This window comes from Dipodomys spectabilis, unplaced genomic scaffold (genome assembly GCF_019054845.1).
Source record: "Dipodomys spectabilis isolate Male_0828 unplaced genomic scaffold, ASM1905484v1 ptg000157l, whole genome shotgun sequence".
NCBI lineage: Eukaryota > Metazoa > Chordata > Mammalia > Rodentia > Heteromyidae > Dipodomys > Dipodomys spectabilis.
Genome location: NW_024870834.1, coordinates 6,502,389 through 6,526,356, shown reverse-complemented (window position 1 = coordinate 6,526,356; position 23,968 = coordinate 6,502,389). Strand labels below are relative to the sequence as shown.

Below are 23,968 nucleotides of genomic sequence, written 5' to 3'. Positions count from 1 at the left end.
CTGGGCAAAAAGCTTGCAAGACCTGGGAGGTTGAAATGGGGAGGGCTGTGGTTCCAGGCTAGTCCAAACAAAACAGTTCCCCAAATCCTCCTTTCAAGCAGGGAGTTGATGGCTCACACCTGTAATCCTAGCCACTCAGGAGGCTGAGATTTAAGGCCCCCAGTTCAAAGCCAGACCAGGCAAGAAAGTTTGTGAGACTCTTAGCTCCAATAAACCACCAGAAAACCAGAAGCGGTGCTGTGGCTCAAGTGGTAGAGCACTTGTCTTGAGTTGAAGAGCTCAGGGACAGAGCCCAGGCCCAGAGTTCAAGCCCCAGTACCAAAAGAAAAAAAAAAGATCAATTCTGACTTCTTTATATAATTTATCAAAAATACTCAATCTTATAATTTGTTTCAGGAGGCTGAAATCTGAGGATCATGGTTCAAAGCCAGCCCAGGCAGAAAAGTCTGTGAGACTTATCTTCAGTTAACCATTAGAAAACTGAAGTGGCTCTGTGGCTCAAAGTGGTAAAGCATCAGCCTTGAGCAAAACTGCTCAGGGACAGAGGTCAGGTCCCGGGTCCAAGCCCCATGACTGACAAAAGAAAAAACAAAAACAAAAACAGTAGGTTATGGTGGCATGTGCCTGTATCCCAACATGGTGGAAAGCTCTCCTGGGCAAAAAAGACTTATCTGAAAAATAACTGCAGAAGGGATGGAAGTGTGTTTCAAGTGATAGAGTACCTGCTTAACAAGCACAAAGCCTTGAGTTCATATCCCACAACCACTAAATGAAAAAAAAATTGAAAATGAAAATGAAGCACAGAGTTTCATCATAAGCTAAGTTCCTAGTAGAACATATTGTATACGTCATATGAAAATCTACATAATAAAGTTTTCTGGTGAAATCTAAAACATTTTTCAATGATTTTCCTTTTGTTTGAAACAACTAAATAGAAACAACACATTTTTTAGAGTCATAAACAGGTTTTTTTGTTTACATTCTCAAATTTTCATTTGAGAATAATCTAAGAGTACATAAGTACTCTGTGCTGAGTGCAATTCAGTTACTTAGTGGGCACTCAGCACATTTTAAATTGGAAAATAAACAAACTCCATCTTCCAAATGTACATTCAAGAACAGAGTAGGTACCTCAGTAAATATTCTTTCTTTATTCAATATCTTACTCTGAATTCAGTGGTCGAATGATATCTATGTATCTACCTCCTGTCTGCATACACACATATATGAATGACCCAGATTTGTATCAAAGATTTGAAAAGTTGTGATAATTTTATAAAGTGGAAGCACATAAAGTAGCCTATAACTGATAAGAAACTGAAAGTTTTATATTTCTAATTACATTGTAAGCTCTTAAATTTAAGCGATTCAGATTGAAGAAAAAAAGCTTATTAATAGGTGTTCCAGAATTCACTTGAATAGCTAATACATAAAATATGCACAAAATAACTTAAAAACAAAACTTTAAAAATAGGAAAAAATGGATTTTGGAGCTACCGACAAACACAATGCATTAATCTTTTTTCTTTTTCTTTTTGTTGGTTGTGGGGTTTGAATTCTGGGCTGACACGCTGTCCCTGCACTCTTCAGCTCAAGGTGAGCGCTCTACCACTTGAGCCACAGCACCACTTCTGGTTTTCTGGTGGTTAATTAGAGATAAGAGTCTCACAGACTTTCCTGCCCAGGCTAGCTTTGAACTGCAATCCTCAGATCTCAGCCTCCTGAATAGCTAGGACTATAGGTGTGAGCCACGGGTACCTGGCTCTTTTTTCTTTTTAAAAATATTTTATTAAGGGCTGGGAAGGTGGCTCAGTGGAAGAGTGTTTGCCTTGCATGCATGAGGCCCTGGGTTCCATTCCTCAGCACTACATAAGCAGAAAAAGCCAGAAGTGGTGCTGTGGCTTAAATGGTAGAGCACTGCCTTAAGCTGAAGACCTGAGGGGCACTGCCCAGGGCCCAGAGTTCAGGCCCATGACCAGCCAAAAATAAATAAATATATATATATATATATATTTATATATATACACACACATATATATATCATTAAGTTGGTTACAATTTCATAAGGTTAGAATTTCATAAGTCAGGTTACAAGTACAATGCATCTTTATCAATGACACTGTTTTCGTCAGTCTCCCTTATTTCCTTCTCTCATTCTATTAATTACATTAATATAATTATATTAATATACTACTACAAAGAAGTTACGATACTTAAAATTTGTGTGTATACGTGTGTACTGGTACTGGGGCTTGAGTTCTTTCTTGCTTGGTATTCTCCATTTACGTTATTCTACTTGAGTCACATCACTACTTCTAGTTTTTTGCTGGTTAACTGAGATGAATCTTTTGGATTTGTCTGTGGCTCCAAACCACAATTCTTGGACCGCAGCTTCCTAAGTAGTTAGGATATAGATATAAGACACTATACCCAGCTATAATTTTTTTGTTATTATAAAGGGGATGTACAGAGGGGTCACAATTATAGAAATAACTTAAAGGAACAATTCTTTTTGGACAATGTCAACCTTCCATAAATTTTTAATAATACAAATAATTTCTGACAGAGTCTTAGAAGACAATTTGATTTCTAATTTTTTTTCTCAATCATGGGGCTTGAATTCAGGGCCTGGGTGCTGTCCCTGCGCTCTTCTGTTCAAAGCTAGTGCTATCCCACTCTGAACCACAGAGCCACTTCTGGCTTTCTGATGGTTAATAGAGATGAGTCTCACACTTTCCTGCTCAGGCTGGCCTCAAACTGCAATCCTTAGATCTCCAGTGTGAGCCTCCAGCGCCTGGCTGATTTCTAAAATTTTTAAGGAGAAACACAGAGGAAAAGCACAAAAAGGTTTTATACCTGACCCATACAGTCTTGTCACTTCTGAATGAGGAGGGAAGCGCCGGCTCAAGTCAGGTGAGATGCTCTGATACAGGTAGAAGGGATTGTACACATCATAGCTGGAACCATGCTGTAATGAACTGGAAAGTTCTACCTTTCGATCTCCAAAAGATGCTCTGGCAGATCCTGAAAGCAAATGTTTCTAACATTTTACAATATCCTTTAGAGAAGAGTTGTAAGCCAAAACCTGGTACACACAAAGGAAAAACAGTTTTGTCTCAGGTAACATTAAATCACACACCCTTCATAGCTAAAAGGAAAAAAATCAGTATCCTTTTATGAGGTTCTGTGTAAAGTTACTATATGTGAGATAGGACCAGGAATCCTGCTGTTAAGACAGTCTGGTAAATTTTAGAATTTTTATTTTATTTTTATTTTTTGAGTGAACATACATTTGTAATGAGGGAGTTTCACTGTGACATCTCTACACATGATTTTTTCCCCCTTTTTGTTGCTCTACAGATAATTTTCTGTTTTGTAACCTGAGCTTTTCCTTATTTTTTTTAACTTAACATTATAAGACATCTTTTAAACAAAAATATTTTGTTTTTAGATCCACCCTTTTTAAGAAGACACAACTTTTACAAAAACCAACACTATCTGAGCACCGATGACTAGTTACTCAGGAAGCTGGTATGTGGGGGAAGAGATCTGAAGGCAGGCAGACAAATTTAAGAGACTCTTATCTCCAATTAACCAGCAAAAAGCCAGAAGTGGGTGCATGGCTCAAGTGGTAGAATACCAGCTGTGACCAAAAATGCAAGCAAAAGCTCAAGATCCTGAGTTCAAGCCCTAGTACTGGAATTAAAAAAACAAAACAAAACAAAAAAACCCTGACCACATACTGAGATAAACTGAAGAGTTGTGATATTTGAAAAGACTGAAATCATTCAAAGTACAGGCTTTTCTTTTTTTTTTTTTAACCATAATTAAAGTTGCAATTAAGTTGGAAATCAAGTAACAAAAATGTGTACAGAAACTATTTATGGAAAGACTAAGGACCAAGAACAGCCAAAAAAATAATCTTCAGTAAAAACAAAATAAACAACCCCTCCCCCAAAAAAACTGAAAAATTTATTCTTCTGAGTGTTAAAAACAGAATTTTGACATCATGACAAACAGATTAATGGAACAGAAAAGAAAGCCCTGAGATACCATTTTATGGGCACCTGATATATGGTCTCAGTAACCCTGCTCAGTAGCAGGGAAAGGATGAACCGAAACTCAAGTGCTAAAGACAATTGGATACTGATGTGGAAAGAAAATAAGGTTTCACTTAATATTAGTAAAAATTAATTACATGGGTTGATAGTTCAAATTAAATGTTATAAGCAAAATAATAAGACTTCTATATTTAAGTGACATGTAAGACAGTTTTCACTGCCTTAGGACAGGGTTCTGAAATGGAACACAGAGCACATTAATCACAGGCATAGTGGTTCATACTTGCAATTCCAACTACTTGTAAAGTAGTGATCAGGAAGGTTCAAAGATAGGCTAGGCAAAAGCTAGTGAGATCTATCGCAACAGATATGCTGGGAGTAGTGATCCATGCCTAATGCCAGCTGAACAACAGGCATAGCTAGGAAGACTGTAGTTTCAGGTTGGCCCAGGCAAAAAGGGAGATTCTATCTTAAAAGTGACCTAGAGCCCTGTGAGATGAAGGAATGGCTCAAGTGGCTAGCTAAGGGCTCTTACACAGTGGAGGGCCAGTTTAAGTTACTCAATAACTTAAAAAATTCTGTTTGTTGAAATATACTATTTTAGAGAGTACAAAGGAGAAGACACATGGTACAACATAACTGACAAACAGTTTGTATCTAGACTATATGAAGAACCACTATAAATCAGTAAAAGGACAGACACTCAGCAGAATGGGTAAAACTCAGATAATAGCAAGTGTTGACAAGAAAGTGTTGACTATAAAGTATTACATTCTGCTGGTGGGAATGTAACTCTGATGTAATCACTGTGGAAAACAGTTTGGTGAATTCTACTAACACTGACATATTTATGCCCTGTGGACATACAATGCCATTCCAAACACAGCTGAAACTGCTTTACACATGCACTAGAGAAGTATCTGAAAAAGGTCACGAGTATCACTCTCTATAGTGGCCCAAACTGATAGACTCAAATACCATCAACAGGAAAACAGACAAAAATCAGTGTGGGATTGTTGCATAAAATACCTAACAATATGCTACACAAAAGCACTACTGTATTGCATGCCATCTAGAATCAGTTATATACTGTAATACATTATGTACAGATATGAAAACAAACTAAAACTACCAATGACTTGAATGAATCTCACACATAAATAGGGTGTTCAATAATAACCCACAAAAAAGAATACATACTGAATAGGCCATTTAGATAAAGGTTAGAAAACAAAAATATTAAGGCACAATATTTAGGAATATGTGCTTTGGTGGTAAGAAACAGGAGAATGACAACAATTGTGATACTGATTACTCTGAATAACTAAAAAGGAAAGAGGGGAGCTTTGGAGTATCTGGTAACACTATTTCTTTACCTGGGTGATGACTTACAGGTGTTTTACTTTGCAACAAATCACCAAGCTGTATGTTTCTGGCTAGGACATTTTCCTACATGTGAATGATTTCTCACAACTTAAGGGAAAAGGTATTCATAAAATTCCTTTGAAGGAGAATAGTTGTACTGGAAACAACATATAGGCATAAAAAATTCAGAGGCATACAATGTCATCTTTTAATTATTTTTGTTCTACTTTAAATTGGAACACCCTGTATAAAATGATACTTTCTGAATTAAGCTAAATAATAAGATGATTTTGCATTGAATTCAGAAAAGAAAAATATTGAGAAGGAGATGTGATTTCTTATCCTCCTGGTTCAAACACCACTGTATATAATTCAAGAACAGCACAGAGGCAGAAGGGTGCCAAGAAGCTGTGATTCCTGAGCTATTGTCTGTATACTTCTAACTTTTCAGTAGCTAGCATACAACATTGCTAGGACAGTCCTTGTTATAGTAACACTGATCATTAGAACTCTCAAGAGTAGGAATACCAGAGATAACTTACCACTTTGATAACCTACATCTAAAAAAGAATACAGTTTTCTCATTTCATTTTTTCTTTAGAAAAATCACTAAACAATTGCAATTTTCCCATTATATGGTATACACTGGTATCATTTTTCAGATTCTGGTGAAATTTTATCTCAGTGTACTAACCCACAGTGCAGTAAATAATGCAAAGTTTCTGACTATGTACAACTTTCAAAATTCATATTTAGCCGGGCATCGGTGGCTCACACCTGTAATCCTAACTACTCAGGAATCTGAGATCTGAGGATCACAGTTCAAAGCCAGCCCGGGCCAGAAACTCCAGGAGACTCATATTTCCAATAAACCACTCAGAAAACCAGAAGTGGTGCTGTGGCTCCAGTGGTAGAGTGCTCTCCTTGAACTGAAGAGCTAAGGGATAGCGCCCAGACCCAAAGTTCAAGCCCCACGACTGACAAAATAAAAATAAATTCATTTTTAAATTCAGAATATGTACTACTAATGAACAAGTAAAATATGTGATAAAGAACAACAAAATGGTAGCGTTAAAGTCTGATATCAAAACAGACTGGATCAGACAATCAACAAGTAAACAGTGCAAAGGAATAAATCTCTAATACCTGAGACAATTTTAATCCTCAGCGATAGTGGTCCATCTTCTCAAAATTTTCTTCTTCATCTCAATCTATCATTCATACATGCAATGCATATATGCACACAAATATTATGATTAGGTTCCAAGAGAGCTTTCTTCTTGAGTCTAAACTTTTTGAAGTAAATCTTCTCTAATATATTAAAACTAGATGGTGACACAACACCCTTGATTGACCTCTAATTTAAGAATAACCAATTTCTCATTCACTTGACTCCAAAGGCAATTTGTTTTGTAGTGAGCGTAACGAAAAAAGCAAAAGAAAAATGACCATATATTGCTATTTCTTACTTTTTTCCTGATTAGGAAAACACATACTGCACCCTAATAAGTTGTCTTGAAATAGACTACTTATTAAATAATGGCTCATCCATATGATGAAATACTGTAGATCCATTAAAAAGCAATAAATATGAAAACACATTCATAAATATTTGATATGAATAAAAGATTGTGAAACTTGCTTTTTAACAAGTATGAAAGAAAAAATGAATTAGCATACCTTTTAAGCCAGAATCTTTTAAATAATTGTTTTGAGATACACTTGATATGTGTATAATAAAATGGAAGATCCATCTTTCCCTTTTTGTAAAGTAAAACAAAACAAAACAAAATCTCTCCAGGTGCCAGTAGCTACCCAGGATGCTGAGATCTGAGGATCACAGTTGGAAGCCAGTCTGGGCAGCAAAGTTCTTGGGACTCTTATTTCCAATTAACCACCAAAAAGCCAGAAGCTGTGGCTTAAGGGCAGAGTGCTTGCCTCAGGTCCTGGGACAGCGCCCACCCCTGAGTTCAAGCCCCAGGATCCGTACCCACACAGAAAAATCTCTTCCTCTAGACTTATCCTCCCTTAGAGATAAACTCTGGAGAAAAACAGAAAACAAACAAATCTCTATTGACACTGCAGAGCCTAGAAAAACTGTGGGTTTTTTTTTTTTTTTTTGGTAGGTCGGTCGAAGGGCTTGAACTCTGGGCTTGGGCACTGTCCCTGCACTCTTCAGCTCAAGGCAATCGCTTTACTGCTTGAGCCACAGAGCTACTTCTGGTTTTCTGGTGGTTTATTGGAGATAAGAGTCTCACTTTCCTGCCTGGGCTGGCTTTGAACCATGATCCTCAGATCTCAGCCTTCTGAGTAGCTAGGATTACAGGCGTGAGCCACCAGCGCCCAGCTAACAGTATGGATTTTTGACAGGAGTTACTCTTGGAAAAAAAGAAACAGTATAAAGTTATCTGTTTTTGATTATTTTTAGCTTGAGTGTAGGCCAAAGCTGACACCATGCAGGGTATATAACACTCCAATAGCAAACTGGCAAATAAACCATAGTACAGCAAACCAGGCATCCAGAGCCATTGGAAAGAAAGGTGAGAATCCTGGAAAGAAGCATGTCCCAAATTCTGCAAAGAAAATGGGCTCAAATATATGGCTAATACCTGAACAACCATCCAAGGGTTGAATTTGTAGTTTAAGTTCAACCAAGTTATACATCTGGTAGAAAGACAGAGAAAGGCAAAGAGTGAGTGAGAGGGAAGGACAGACAGAAAGGAGAGAAAACATGACTTCTCAGATTAACGTAATCAAATGTAGTCTTGACCACGTAACAATCAATGTCCAGAACACAAAATTACGGAACATGAAAATCACATGCTTTAGAAAGATGCTGGAAAATACATCCTCAAAAAAAAAAAAGAAGATAGTCAACAGTACCTAAATCTAGATGTATAGATGTTTGAAATGAGCAAAGATAAACCACATGAAAGAAAACAGATTTGTAATAATGTAAAAATGGGAAATTGGAAGAGAAATGAAACCTATGAATATATGAATTTTAGAACTGAAACATGCAATATCTGAAAGAAAATATCCACTAGTTAAGCTTAAAAGCAGAATGGAAATAATAGGGGCAAGCGACCATGAATTTACAATCTAAAGAAAACAAAGATCAAGCTCTGGTAGCTCAAGCTCCTTATCCTAGCACTCATGAGACTGAGATATGAGGAAAAAACAGGAAAAATCCATGAGATCCTTATCTCCAATTAACCACCAAAAAACCAGAAGTGGCTTAAAATGGAAGAACACTAGCCTTAAGCAAATAAAGCTCAGGGACAACACAGAGGCACTGGTCTTAACAGACAATTGCAATATATTATTTGTATACTATAATGTCAGTATTCAACAAAGATACATTTTAAATTCAAAAAAAATGTATAACATTCAACAAGTGTGCACTGGGACAATTCATTGTGTATAAGATTGTTGTCAAAAGATATATAAAAAGATCACTGAACTTCAGTAAATATGTATGTACATAGTACATATTTATATAACATATATATATGTTATATAACAAGGAAGTGTACTGATGTCTTCAATTTACTCTAAAATGTCAAGGCTGAGATTGCAGTCCGAAGCCAGCCCAAGCAGGGCAGCCCAGGAGACTCCTTTATCTCTAATCACCAAAAAGCCAAAAGTGGAACTGTGGCTCAAGAAGAATGGTAGCTCAGGGAAAGCATCCAGGCCCTGAGTTCAAGCCCCAGGCTGGGCACAAACACACAACACACACACACACACACACACACACACACACACACACACACACACACACACACACACACACACACACACACACGTGCATGCTTGTATAGTAAAAATGTTAATAAATGAATCTAAGAAGTGAACACACAGGTAACACTATTAAGATCTTTACATTTTTCTGTATATTTGAAACTTTTAATTTTGAGAGTTACAGGGAAGCCACTATAATCGACAGTGTTTAAATACACTAACACAAATTATTTAAAATAAGAGCTACAGCCAGCTTTGAAGGTGCACACCAATAATCAATGAGGAGGATGAGGCAGAAGGATCAAGGGTTTGAGATCAAATTGGGTTATACCTTTGCCAAGCACTGGTGGCTCATGCCTGTAATTCTACCTACTGAAGAGATTGAGATCAAAGTCAGCCTGAGAGGGAAAATTCAAACTCTTATCTTCAATTAACTTCCAAAAAAGCCAAAAAGTGGAGCTATGGCTCAAGTGGTAGAGGATCAGCCTTGACCAAAAAAAAAAAAAAGACTTAGGAATGGCACCTAGGCCCTGAGTTCAAGCCCTAGAACCAGCACAGAAAATAAATGAGAGTTACATATTCCTTCCTCTTATCCTCATTAGCATGTCAGACTATAGTCAATGAATTACCTTTTTCACATAGCCATTTAGTTGGGAAATATAGGCTAGTGTAGAAAGATAAACTACTTGTTTCCTTATTTCTCATTGCACCAAGTTTTAGAAAATAGCTGATAAGAAGCTATACCTATTCCTCTGTTTACTGATCAAATTTCTTTCTTAAAGTGTGAAGGAAGATCAAGGCATGTAATTATTCCTTTACATGAAAGCAAAACCTATACACATATAGGTTATATTGTGGCCATATTTCATAATGGGATATTTTGAAACCACAAGACATAAGCTCCTCTACAGAAAGATAAGATATATTAAAAAGTGACCCAGCAATCCCACTTTTGGGCATTTACCCTAATATTTACAAAAAAGACCACACTAAAGCTACCAGCACAACTATGTTTATTGCAGCATTATTTACCATAGCTAAGATATGGAACCAACCCAGATGTCCCTCAGTAGATGAATGGATCAAGAAAATGTGGTATATATACACAACGGAATTCTATGCCTCCATCAGAAAGAATGACATTGCCCCATTTGTTAGGAAATGGAAAGGCTTGGAAAAAATTATATTAAGTAAGCCAGGCCCAAAGAAACATAGGTCCCATGGTTTCCCTTATTTGCAACATCTAGTATAGGTATGAGTCAAGCGGAAAAAGTCAGAGAATGTGATGTTAGGAAAACGAACCCTCAAATATGTATTTTAATGTTTTTGTTTCTTTCATGCATGTGTTTCTAACGCATTTATAAGATTATTTCTTGGTTGCTTTGTATGTCCCTCCCCCACAGTGTAACCCCTGCTTTCACTACATTTGATGTCAGTATAACATGTGGAGGAGATGGGGACAAACAAGTCGTTTAAGGATTCAGGTGGACCTGTTGCAACAATGAGAAGTACAAAATGTCATGTCAAAACCAGCTTTACAATGTCGGTGTGGGTGGGGGGGAGGGGGGGTATGATTGGGTGGGGGGGAGGGGGGAGGCTGGGAAGGGAGGTGAAGGGTAAACAAAGGAGGAGGCTGCAATGCTGGGTAAGAAATGTATGCATTATCCTGCCCATGTAATTGTAACCCCTCTGTACAGTATGTTCTCAAATAAAATAAAATAAAATTTAAAAAAAAAAAAAAGATATATAAAAAGCAAGTTATACTTTTTATAGAAATTTTACATTCAGGCTGGAATGTGGCTTAATGGTAGGTGATTGCCTAGCAAGCATGAAGCCCTGGGTTTGATCCTTCAGTACCACATACACAGAAAAAGCTAGAAGTGGCACTGTGGCTCAAGTGGTAGAGTGCTATAGCCTTGAGCAAAAGAAGCTCAGGGACAGTGCACAGGCCCTGAGTTCAAGTCCCAGGACTGGCAAAACAAAACAAAACAAAAATTTCAGATTCAAGATATATATAAACAACATTTTGTTGAATTTTAAATCCTACCACTTTATTGTTTACCTTCAAGTTCTTCCAGAGGTGGATGAGGTCCTTGTGTCCTGGGCTGAATATAAGATAACTTAAACTTGGGCACCACAAATGGTACGTCTTTGCCATCAGATGGTAACCTGGAGAGCAAGTAGTCCTCAGTACAGCCAACCTGGGGCTTTACAGAAGTAGCGGCCAATGGAGGTACACAGATAGCAGTTCTTGGGCTATTTGAGACTGATACTTCAAAGTCTCTTCCCACAGAAACTACACAAACAAAAGGAAAAAATAAAAGAAAAAGTCATAAATATGTATATAGTTACACATAACAGTTTAAGCCTAGAATTCTTTGGTACTATTTTAATAATTCTTTAAGAAATTCTGATGCAGAAACTACTTATGGGTCCTATCAAATGTTTTTGTAATTTTTGCCAGCCAATATTAGAGCAATTAATACACTTTGTCAAAGTACATTGCATTTTTTTTTATCAGAATGATAAAGCTGTTTTTAATGAATCTTATTTCCACCAGTGTTTACTGAGGAAAAAAAATGTTTTTAGTTAACTCAAAATACTTTCAAGTTAGAAATTTTTGTTATCAGTACAACTGGTTAATATGAGTCTTAAATGTGTACACAAATTCTAAGAAGAAGGTAAGGGTCTCTCATATACTACATCAAAATATTATGGTAGCACTTTAAATGTCCCATTTCTCTCTAAAATGACATAGGTTCCTAAACTGCACAAGTGAAAAGAGAAGGTAATAGACCAACACCATGTAAACCTAGTATTATTTGTAGGGTGAATAAAAATGTAATTACTACAGTATAGGAATTTATGATTTTTTTTTCAGTGGTGGGGCTTGAACTCTGAGCCTAAGCACTGTCCCTGAGCTGTTCAGCTCAAGGCTAGTGCTCTAGCTCTTGAGCCACAGCACCACTTCCAGTTTTCTGGTAGTTAATTGGAGATAGGAGTCTCACAGACGTCCTGCCTAAGCAGGCTTTGAATGTGATCCTCAGCTCAGATCTCAGCCTCCTGAGTAGCTAGGATTACAGGCATGAACTACCACCAGCATGGCTTATTATGAAATGTTTTAATGTGAAAAAAAAAGCTTTCTAATATAGATTAGATGTGATTTGAAAGTGTCTCTTAGAACTTCCTGTGTTAAAGTTTAATCTTCATTGTAAGAGGGTGGAAACTTAAACCAAATATATGTTCATAGGTGGGGCCTTTGTGGCATTAATAAGATTAGATAACACCATAGGAGTCCTTACCATTGAATGCTGGACAGAGACATAGACACACATGTTCATTCTGAGTTTTCACCATATGATGCCCTGTAAGGTGTACTGCTTTACGGCTTTACCAGCAAGAAGGCCATCACTAGATCCTGCTGCTTGGCTTGGACCTCCATAACTGAAGCCAAAATAAACCTCTTTTCATAAAAATTTGTCCAGTCTGTGTAGTGGCATCAGAAAATCCACTAATACACCTTCATGCTCAAATATAGTAGGAAGTTTTGTGGACTAAGTTTTGTAGATCCAAAGAAAAATAAGGTTCCAATCCTAGAGCAATAACAAAATCTCTAGGGATTGAGAACTGTGGATCTTAATAAATTTATGGGCTTCTTCCTCACTTGAAAAAGTACATATATGTATTATATAGTACATAGAAACGTACTATAGACATAAATTGAATTTTTGTTTCTATACCAAAACATTTGTCAGAGTACATGTTGTCCCCTTAACACACCTCTCTTCCTATATGTATCCATTATTCCATATACCTGTCCGTTCTCTTACTTTCTTCTGCTAATATCCTATTCAGGCTTCCGTGGCAAATCTTCTTTCCATTTTCTTTATAGTTATGTTGATGTCCTGTGTGTCTTTTGGGTTGACTTCTGTCTTTTCACTATGCACCACAGGATTTGTGAGTTCTAGAATACTGTCCTAGTATGCCTTATTATCAGTACAACTGGTTAATATGAGTCTTAAATGTGTACACAAATTCTAAGAAGAAGGTAAGGGTCTCTCATATACTACATCAAAATATTATGGTAGCACTTTAAATGTCCCATTTCTCTCTAAAATGACATAGGTTCCTAAACTGCACAAGTGAAGAGAAGGTAATAGACCAACACCATGTAAACCTAGTATTATTTGTAGGGTGAATAAAAATGTAATTACTACAAACTTAGAAAATATTCCTAATTTTTTTGGGGGGGGAACTGAATTCAGGGCCTCATATTTGGTAGATGCTCCACCACTTGATCCATAACTAAAGCTCCTCTTTTTTTTTATTTCTTTTTCTTTTGAGGTAAAGTCTTGATTCATTTCCAGGCTAGCCTAGGCCTCCATCTTTCTACTTATACTTCCTTGTGTCACTGGAATGTCAGGTATGCACCACTATATAAAATCATTTGTTGAGATGGAATCTCATGAACTTTTACCTAAATTGGCCTCAAACTGTGACCCTACAATCTCTGCTTCACAAGTAGGTAGGCTTACAGACTTGAACTATGGTGCTCAACCCCTAATTTATCTTTATAATACAAAATGCCACAAACAAAGGCATTTACTTAGTAGTAAATGTGCACTGAAATCAAAACTTACTCTTCTGCTTTTCTGTTTCACCATAGAGACATCCTCTACAACAACTCTTGATAAATTCTGTTGCCATTACATTCAATTTCTAATATCCAATAAACTTTCAATTTTAATATCAACCTGTTGACAGAAAGCAAATTAAAACCATTATGCTTGAGGTCATTAGATACCACTAAATAAATTATATTATCTATTTTTGTAATATATAATTTGAGCTCTGAAGAAATATTTAAGAAGGAAAATACTGTTCCCAAACATAATTTTATATAACATTTAGATCCTTGTAAGTTATTAAAAATGGAAGGCTTAAAAATTACCCAACAAGAAATTTCAATGTTAAAACCTGGAAAAAATCCCATCAACACGTTTGATATACCTAATTCTGCATCTAAAATTTGAAAGAAAATCAGACACGCATAACAAGTTCAAGAAAAAAATTCATTTTCACAAGACCAATTATTTTGATAATCTAAAGTCCTATATTAGGGCCAATAAACAGATATGTACACACTTTATGACAGGGAAGTCCACGAGACTCATCTTACCAATTAACTAACAAAAAGCCAGAAGTGGAACTGTATGGCTCAAGTGGCAGAGCACTACCATAGAGAAAAAAGCTCAAGGGGCAGTGCTAACATCCTAAGTTCAAGTCCCAGAACTAGCACACACACAAAAAAAACCAATTAACTAAACAAAAACGTGTCTCATACAGATAGACAATACTAATGAGACACAATACAATTGAAAGGAGCAAGTTTTACACTTACCAGGAATAAGAGGTATATATGAACTTTATGTCTAATTTCCACCCTGGATTCAGTATCTCTGTTCTAAATGTATTCTCTTCATTTATACCCACTTAAATTTGTATTTAAACCCATTTAAACCCATACTACTTTAATTAAAAGCTTAAAGCATGTTGCAGAGCCAGACACTTGTGACTCTTGCCTGTAATCCTAGCTACTCAAGAGGCTAAGATGTGGTGATTGTGGTTTGAAGCTAGCCTGGGCAGAAAAGTCCCCAAGTCCCCATTATCTCTAAGTAATCTCTCAAAAACTAGAAGTGGTGCTACGATTCCAAGTGGTAGAGCATTAGCCTTGAGCAAAAGAGCTCAGGGACAGAACCCAGCCCCTACATTCATTTTTGTAGTAAATTTCAAACATATGCAAAAGAATACAGGATCATGAAACTCAAATTATCCAGATTAAACAATTATCAAGTCATAGCAAATCTTATTTCACCACCACCTCCCCACTTACCCTGTCCTTTGGGTTATTTTGAAATAAATTCCAATCAGATAATTTCATCCATAAGTATGTAAGTAGTAATCTTTAAAATATGTGGCAGAAGGACCCAGGAGTTAACTTTGTGAGGCTCTGATTGGCTGAGCATTCATCACATGAAGTACTAAAACAGTATCTGTAATAGATTATAACATATTAAACATTTCTAAAAGTTTTCCAAGAAAATCACAATGACATTATAAAACAAACATGGACAACTACTCAGTGATCAAATTTCCCCTAAGGCTTCAATTTTATAGTTCAGTATAACCTAAGATAAAAACAGATTTGTTCTTGACTCATTTGCTATTAGAAATAATGGTGTTAGAGCTATAAGATAATCAGCTATAAGGGCAGTAGGTATATATGTGTGATTTTGCTTGTGTTGTTAAATTTCTCCCTAATGTGTTGTTAAATTTCTCCCTAAAGTGATACCATTTCTCACTCTCAATAGCAATGTGTGACAGTACTTGTTTCTGTCACCAATAAAATGTGTTGTTTAAATACTGGACTTTTGCCCATGTATCTTCTAATATAAAACTAACCATGATTCTTTTCCAGTTCATAAGCGTGATAAATGGGTCCTCATGTGGCATGTGCCTCGCTCTAAACCTTGTTACAAGGTGGGCACATTACCCATCTGACATGGAAAAGGAAACATCTAACCAATGTTTTTATGTTCAGTATTTCCTGCTCATCTTTTCTTAAATCCATTGGACTTTTTCTTCAGGATTTTTTAAAAAAAATTTATTTTTGTTGCTGTTGATTGTGGAGTTTGAACTCTGGGCCTGGGTGCTGTCCCTCAGCTCTTCAGCTCAAGGCTAGCGCTCTACCACTTGAGCCACAGTGCCACTTCTTCCAGCTTTTTCTGTTTATGTGGTGATAAGGAATCAAACCCAGGGCCTTGTATATGCGAGGCAAGCACTCTACCACTGAGCCACCTTCACAGCCCTTCTTCATGATTTTTAGTATTTATATTGTTCAGATATTAACTCACTAATCATCATATGTGACATTCTTCCAGTGTATCATGCCTTTTTTGATTACTGTGTTTTCTGCTCTGAAAAGTACATGTGTATGCATATATGTGTACACATGTGTGTGTACTATATGCAAACATATTCATAAATACAGATATCTCTTATCTGAAATGTTTGGGACCAGACACATTTAGGATATTGGAAACCTTAGAATTTTGGACTACCTGCAGGTAGTCCTGCAGCTATTTTGGGTATGGAAACCAAGTATAACCTTGAAATTTAATTGTGTTTCTTCTACACCTATAAAATTGGAAGGTAATTTTATGCATGAGACAATTTCATGGTATGGACTGCCCAATCACATACGTTGACACCCAGGAAGTTTTAGAGTTTGGATATATAAGCATATACATAAATAATCATACTCATCTATGTTTTTCCTTTTTGTTACTGAATCAATTCAGTTTTCTCCATCTACAGGTTATAAACACATGTATTTCCTTATAGTACTTAATGTGGATTTTTGTAATCATCTTGGTACACAAATTGAGAAATGAAGCAAGTCTATCTTTTCCCAGTATCACATATTAAAAATGTCATGCGGGCTGGGAAGGTGGCTCAGTGGTAGAGTGCTTGCCTTGCATGCCTGAGGCCCTGGGTTCAATTCTTCAGCACCACATAAGCAGAAAAAGCCAGAAGTGGCGCTGTGGCTCAAGTGGTTGAGTGCTAGCCTTGAGCTGAAGAGCTGAGGGACAGCACCCAGGCCTAGAGTTCAGGCCCATGACTGACCAAAAAAACCATAAAAATGTCATGCTTTCTCCACTGATGTCAGGATGCTTCCTTTACTATCACACTAAATTTCCATATGCAATGAAGTTTTTTTCCCTGCATTTTCTTTTTTCTTCAGTTGATCTATTCCTGTACACATACACCACTTTAATTAAAGGCTTAACGCATGTAACAGAGCCAGCCACTTGTGCTTCTTAGGAGGCTAAGATCTGATGTGGTTCAAAGTCAGCCTGGGCAGAAAACTCCCTATAATCTCTCCCCCCCCCCCCCCCCCCGCCGCCATTTATGGGTTTATTAATTATGGAAGGATTTTTAAATTTTTATTTTATTGTAAAGATGATGTACAGAGGGGTTACAGTTACATGAGTAAGGCAATGAGTACATTTCTTGTCGAACCGTGTTACCCCCTCCCTTGTTGTTCTCCCACTATCCCTTCCCTCACCTCCTCCCCGAAGTTGTAAATATACTGTCTTGTGGGCCCAGAGACCCTTATCTCCAACTGCTATTGCTCAAGGTTGTAGAGCATTAGCCCTCAGCACCCAGGCCCTGAGTTCAAGCCTCACAACTGGCAGAAAAAACCCAAACAAATAAAAACCATGTATCTGGACTAATCATCCTAACTGTTCTTTCACTTGCTGTATTTTCTCAGCTACTCTTGCAAATTACTTTTGGAATCTGCTCTAGCTTTAAAAGGAAAAAGATTAATTGGAGTCATGTTAAACTTATAAATTTTGGAAAAACTGACCTCTAAGGATATTGTCTTCTTACCCACAACATAGTATTTCTTTCCATTTGTTAAAGTCTATCTTTGCACCTTCAAGAGATTTTTAGTTACCCTTATATAAATTCTTAACATGTCTTATTCAGTATGCCTGCATTATTTGCTTGTGTATCATAAATGGCATCTTTTCAGCCTATCTTGTAACTGATGCAAATTTTTTAAAAATGTATGTATTTTCAAAGGCCAGTATATTAGAGGAGGCACTCATTAATCACCCAGATCAAACTAATTTTCTTTCATCTCTAAATGCCACTATAATTTTTAAAAGAAGCTGAATATTTTTCTGGTGTTTCATAAAATTGTTCTATTTTCCATGTGAACTATCAAGAAATAATCTTGTATTCTCTCTCTCTTGCTTAGCACACTGTATGGTGCTAGGACTACAGCTGGAACTCAGCAGCTCTAATTGATAGATATAGAACAGAATAACAATACATGGTTTTGGTAAAAAAAAAAAAAAAAAAAAAGAAAGAAAGAAAATTAAAATTACTCATAATCTTTTTTTTTTTTTTTTTTTTTTTTAGTTCGGTCGTGGGGCCTGAACTCTTCCCTCAGCTCTTCAGCTCAAGGCTAGCGCTCTACCACTTGAGCCACAGCACCACCTCCGGCTTTTTTTTTTTCTTTTTGCTATGTGGTGCTGAGGAATTGAACCCAGGGCCTCGAGCATGCAAGGCAAGCGCTCTACCACTGAGCCACCTTCTCAGCCCAAAATTACTCATAATCTTATCCACCTCAGGTAACTATAGTATTTTTAAAACAGTAAATATACTTACATGATGCGGTTTCTTCCATTCAAATATTTTCTTATAGCATTATTGAGTTGTGGCTGACCTATAATAAATGTCAAAGTTTAAAACATACAATTAAATGAGTCATTTATGCATATTTTGGAGTAGTATCATCACAACCAAGCATATCAATATATGCATCATTCCAAAAAGCTGCATCAAGCCTCCTTTTAATCTATCCCTCCTTACTTTCTCACAACCCATGGCCAAGTAATCACTGGCATACAGATTGGTATGTTAGATGAGTTTGCATTTTCTAGAATTTTGTTTGCTATATATTAGTCCATAGTTTATTCATGTCTCAATTTAGCAGATACTGCAAAAAAACTCTTTCAAAGATGCTACTGATTTACATTCCTACCAGCACAATATGAGTGTCCCAGGTCTACAGCCTCACCAACACATGGTATTCAGATCTATTTTAACCATTCTCTTCCTATTCCTAAGAAATATATTCCACTAAATAAATTACTGGTCTTAATTTTAGGACAACAAAATGAAGACTGAAGTAAAACTCATTACACACATTCTAAACTAAGAACATTTTCCCTTGAGTATGTAATAATCAAAGCCAATGTCATAATTTATATATATATATATATATATATATATATATTGCTGTTCTGATTTAGTCAAAATATCAACTTCAACATAAGATTTTTTTTTTTAGTCCAGTCGTGGGGCCTGAACTCTGGGCCTGGGCACTGTCCCTCAGCTCTTCAGTTCAAGGCAAGTGCTCTACCACTTAAGCCACAGCGCCACTTCTGGCTTTTTTTTCTGCTTATGTGGTGCTGAGGAATCGAACCCAGAGCCTCATGCATGCAAGGCAAATGCTCTATCACTGAGCCACCTTCCTAGCCCCTCAACATAAGATTTTGAGAGGGACTTTTGAAACATACCAGAAGGAATTAAAGGGCTTACAAGGTAGGAATATCAGAGTATTGGGCTGCCACAAAAGATAGTTCAACACAGTTTAGAATTGTGACTTAAACACTAGTAAAAACACCTGACCCCACTACACCATAACACTACTAAAAATGACATTCATGATTTAGGTGAGGACAGATAAAATACCTTTATAACCAAGAGTGCTATTCAGTATACTCAACTACTGTTCTCACCTTTAAGATTTAACCACAAGAAATTAAGAATGTTAGGAGACCATGTGCTTTGACCTAAGCTATTCTGTACTCCTATTTTTTTTTCCAATCTTACTATGGGGTTCCCTCTACTAACAATGCTGTCGCCTCTCCTAGATTTTCTCATTTACAAATTCTACTTTAGGCTTACTTCTTTACCTGTATTTGTATTTCAAAATTATTCAAATTTAGCGTCTACCTTTCTACTTAAATTGTGTTTGCTGAGGCCAATTGCCCCCCCTCCACCCCCAAAGCTAACTCCCAAAGCCAATAGACAATCAGGTCCTAACTTCCTGATCTCCAGATTCCATATCACTTCCAGATAAGACTTTCCTTATAACTCTCCTCTCCAAATCAGTTTCCAGAGCCCCACAGTCTCTAAATGTTCCTGATCACTCCTGAATCTCTTCAGCTGTCTCTACCAATCCTGGTCTCCCTCTCTTTATTCTATACTCATTTCAATTTCTTTCACCCCTTCAGGCTTAACCACCACAAACCCATCTACGAGTGGAGCCTGACTTCAGAAAAACCTGTTACCAGTAAATCCAACTGCCACCTAGCCAGCTCAAATAGATGCCCTACAAGAATTGCAATCTCATTTTCTTTAATCTGAACTGAACTCTCAATTAGTTTTACTCATGAATAGTTATAATTCTAGTGAAGAAAATGGAATCCAAGACATACTTTAAAATGTGGGGATTTGGGCTTCCGACCCTCCCCCCGTTAAACGGCTTTAAAAAACACCAACAAATTGGTACTATGGTTTCCCTACCAGTCAGGAAGGTTAAATACTCATCAGCAAAAAAAAAACTACAACCCCCTCCCCCCCAAAAAAATTAAAAAGCAAGTATCTTCGAATCTTTTTCTAAAGCCAGGCATTATTAACATTCCCTTCCAATAAAGCACTTTTATACCAAGATGAAATTGCCTATCAAAATGGGAAATTAAGTTTTGGACTTTAATTCTCCGCATTTTCCAGGAAAAACACTCTAATGAACTGCCTACCAGCAGTGAGAACCAGAATAATGTGATTACAAAAGCAATCCTTTTACATACTTGATTTTAATATCCTAAAGGGATCAATGTTTGGTTTGGCCCCTCTCTTGTCTGTCCCCAGATGTCACACAATCCGACAACCATTCTATATTCCTATGTAGAACAGCAATCGATTTTAGAGAGACCTAGGTAGAGCAGCTTTTGAAGAAAATCACAGCACAGGAAAACATGGAAGAGGTCGATGTTAAATCTAACACCTGGCTGGGCAGAGGGTAGTTTGGTTTGCGTGGGAAAGCGGCCTTTTAACCCTCTGGGGTCATTCCCCGAAGTTCCAGAAACTTCCAGAAACGCAGCTCTCTCCCAACCTCGCCCAGACGAGGGGACCCAAAGTCCCTGTCCTCCAAAGTCCCGAGCCACTGGCGGCCCGCGGAGCCGGGGTCCGCCGCCCAGGGCGGGCCGAGGTCTCCCCCAAACCTCCCTCGGGCCTCGCGGGGCAGGCGTCGGGAGGAGCCGGGAATGAGCGCGCACCCAGCCACGGCGACATCTGGAGAGGAGACAACCGCGACGCCCCGACAGACCGCGGCCACCACAGCCAGCGCCCCGCACCTCACCCCGGCCGCGGGGCGAGGGCGGCGGCGGCGGCCCGGAGAAGCGCACCTGAGCGGCGGCGGCTTCGACCCCGCCGAGGCCCCGCGGCCCTTTCCCCGCTCTTCCGCGCGCGGCTCTCGTGAAAGCCCCGCTGTGCCGCCCCGCTGCGCCACCACCCCACGCGCTCAGGCCGCGCCGCCGGACAGCCGCGGGTTACCTGTTTGCTCCAGGTAATGAACGCTCAGCCTTCGCGGCGGGCGGGAACGCCGCACCCAGCGCGCGCCCGCGCCTCGCCCGTCAGGTTCTTCAGCCCCCCTCAGATCCGCCCCGCCCCCGATAGCCCCGCCCCTCAGGTTCCTCAAACTCCCCTCTGATCGGCCCCGCCCTTGATAGCCCCGCCCCTCGGATTCTCAGATCCCCGCCCCTTCGGTCCGCCCCTTCCCTGGTAGCCCCGCCCCTCAAATTTCTCAGACCCTTATAATCTGCCCCGCCCCCTGGTAGTCCGGCCACGGGACAGCCGGGTCCCTCCAGGTTCTAGTGCCCTCTTAGCTCCGCGCCCAGCACACCACCACCCTGATAGACAGCCTCCACTGTATTTTCCACCCTTCCCCGCCCACTTCCCCCCACCCCAGTCTCCCGGGTAGCCCCAACTCCTCATCCGCGCTGCTTCCGGAGGAAAAGTGGGCGGGGCCTCGCTGGTCCACCTGAAGGGCATTACCGCGGTGTTCTCCTGTCCTGGCTGCTCTCAATCGCTCTCAGCAGGGAGGTTTAAAAATGAGACAGAGCTTGGGATGTGCTGAGGGAATCACAAGGGAGACTAGAGGTACGAAAGGGGCAAAGGGAAAGCTGTTACCCTGATGAACTTGTCTGGATGTGCAGGAAGGAAACAGTTGTTTTTTTCCCAGAGATGGTCCTGAACCCTTTTTCTTGTTCAAAGTGGAGAAATTATCTTATATTGTCACTTGACTTTTAGTGTTTTTATTTTTTTACGTCTAATTGTAGAGTCTTTCACACTCAGCACGCGTCTCTTCACTTTTGTTGCTTTATCATTGCTACTAGGGTGTCACCAGTGAGTGTCCTGGAAGGAATATTAAATGTATCCACATCTTGCACATCCATTCTCTGTGGGAATCCTCTCTAACTCTGACTAAAGGTTGGCTGGCCCTTTTCTTTTATACAGCTCCTAGCAGACATCTCAACACCTTACTTGGGCAACAGTTGCATAAATTTCTTTTTTCTTTCTTTCTTTCTTTCCTTCTTTCTTTCTTTCTTTCTTTCTTTCTTTCTTTCTTTCTTTCTTTCTTTCTTTCTTTCTTTCTTTCTTTCTTTCTTTCTTTCTTTCTTTCTTTCTTTCTTTCATTTTTTTGTCAGTTGTGGGGCCTGAACTCTGGGCCTGAGCGCTGTCCCCAGCTCTTCAGCTCAAGGCTAGTGCTCTACCACTTAAGCCACAGTGCCATTTCCAGCTTTTTCTGCTTATGTGGTCTGAGGAATCGAATCCAGATCCTTATACATGCGAGGCAAGCACTCTACCACTGAGCCACCTTCCCAGCCCATGAATTTCTAAATTATCTGATGGTGAATAGCTCCATTTTTGAAAAGCTGATGGATTTGTTGTAGTGAAGGCTGCTAGCTGTCTTCTCAAAATGAGTCTTGCATGCTAGGTCATACAGAGATGATCACAATACTTTGGGGGAAAGAGATACATATGGTTGCTTTCCTTAATATTCACAATACACATTCACATTTGACAGGCCTAAGACTCATGCTTTACTTTCCTTAATCTTACCTTTCTCAAACTTGATCACAGAATTTTCTTCTTGCGAAATGTCAGTTACCACCCTTGGACATTAATGTTTCAACAAGCACACTTTAATAAACACTGCTTGAAAGTTCTTACATATTCATCTTCAATAATTTGCCACCAATGTTTGCAAAGTTCTGTATTGTTTACACAAAGCTGTCACATGAATCATCTCATTTAATCCTGACAATTGTGATATAGATGGTATCATCTTCATGTTATACTTTAAAATAATATTACAGTGTATATGTTTATGTGTGTGCGTGTGCATGGAGGGGGGCAGGCATACGTGCATGTGTGTTGTAATTTAATCCTTCAGTACAGCATATCTTTGGTTAGAAACCTTTCAATTCATATATTAGTTGAAGTTTTGCAAGGACAGTACCATCATATCTTTGCCTATCTTTTACTTCCTAGTAGTATCTTATATAGATCACGACACAAAAGTGTCATTCAAATGGGCTGAATGAATGAAGAAAGAATTCATACATGGGTGCTCAAGAACTACTGACTGAATTGGGCTAAGTACTTAGTTCCCTAGCTGACCAATTTTAACAATGCTCACTGATGAGAAGTTCTGAGGGCAGGACCTAGAGGAATTATTCCTAGTTGTTGTTTTTCCCATAGTCCATCTAAAACAAGCTTGTTTTAGAAGACTCCTCTCTGTTGACAAGAGGTTTTTGTTTTTTGCAAAACCACAAAATCACTTCCTGTCTTTTCTTTGAATGGGCTTCTTTTCTGCCCTACTCTCATATCAAGGCTATGCTGAGATGAATGAGTGTTATTGTGCCTTTCTTTGCTTGTGTTTAATCTCTTACCATAGAATTATCATTGCAACACTGAACAGTCTTTGTTTGCTTCCTAATGTTATCAATCATATATTATTTGCAGTGAATCTATGGAGAAAAATAGGTATGGCATGAGTTTTGTTTACATTTGACTGTGTATCAATTCTTTCATCCAAGGGAGAAACATCATGTAATCACCATCTATAATTTCTGTGCATTATTTCTTCACTCATC

General features: G+C 38.4%; 1 protein-coding gene and 1 pseudogene across 2 annotated transcripts in view; one reads left to right on the top strand and one right to left on the bottom strand.

Annotated features, from left to right (window-relative positions):
* Tc2n (tandem C2 domains, nuclear) overlaps positions 1 to 21,388 on the bottom strand; it is a 38,117-nt gene extending 16,729 nt beyond the window's left edge. The window contains exons 1-6 of one of the 2 annotated variants that reach the window (XM_042692766.1): positions 21,363 to 21,388; positions 18,408 to 18,465; positions 15,061 to 15,220; positions 13,808 to 13,921; positions 11,230 to 11,463; positions 2,857 to 3,024 (exon numbers count right to left, since the gene is read on the bottom strand). In XM_042692766.1, the coding sequence (XP_042548700.1) occupies positions 2,857 to 3,024; positions 11,230 to 11,463; positions 13,808 to 13,874 (469 nt within the window). In that variant the 5' untranslated portion in view covers positions 13,875 to 13,921; positions 15,061 to 15,220; positions 18,408 to 18,465; positions 21,363 to 21,388. The remainder of the gene's footprint in view (positions 1 to 2,856; positions 3,025 to 11,229; positions 11,464 to 13,807; positions 13,922 to 15,060; positions 15,221 to 18,407; positions 18,466 to 21,362) is intronic. The other variant, XM_042692765.1, reaches the window with a different exon arrangement.
* On the top strand, positions 15,634 to 15,730 carry LOC122118923 (annotated as a pseudogene).
* Positions 21,389 to 23,968: the final 2,580 nt, after the last annotated feature.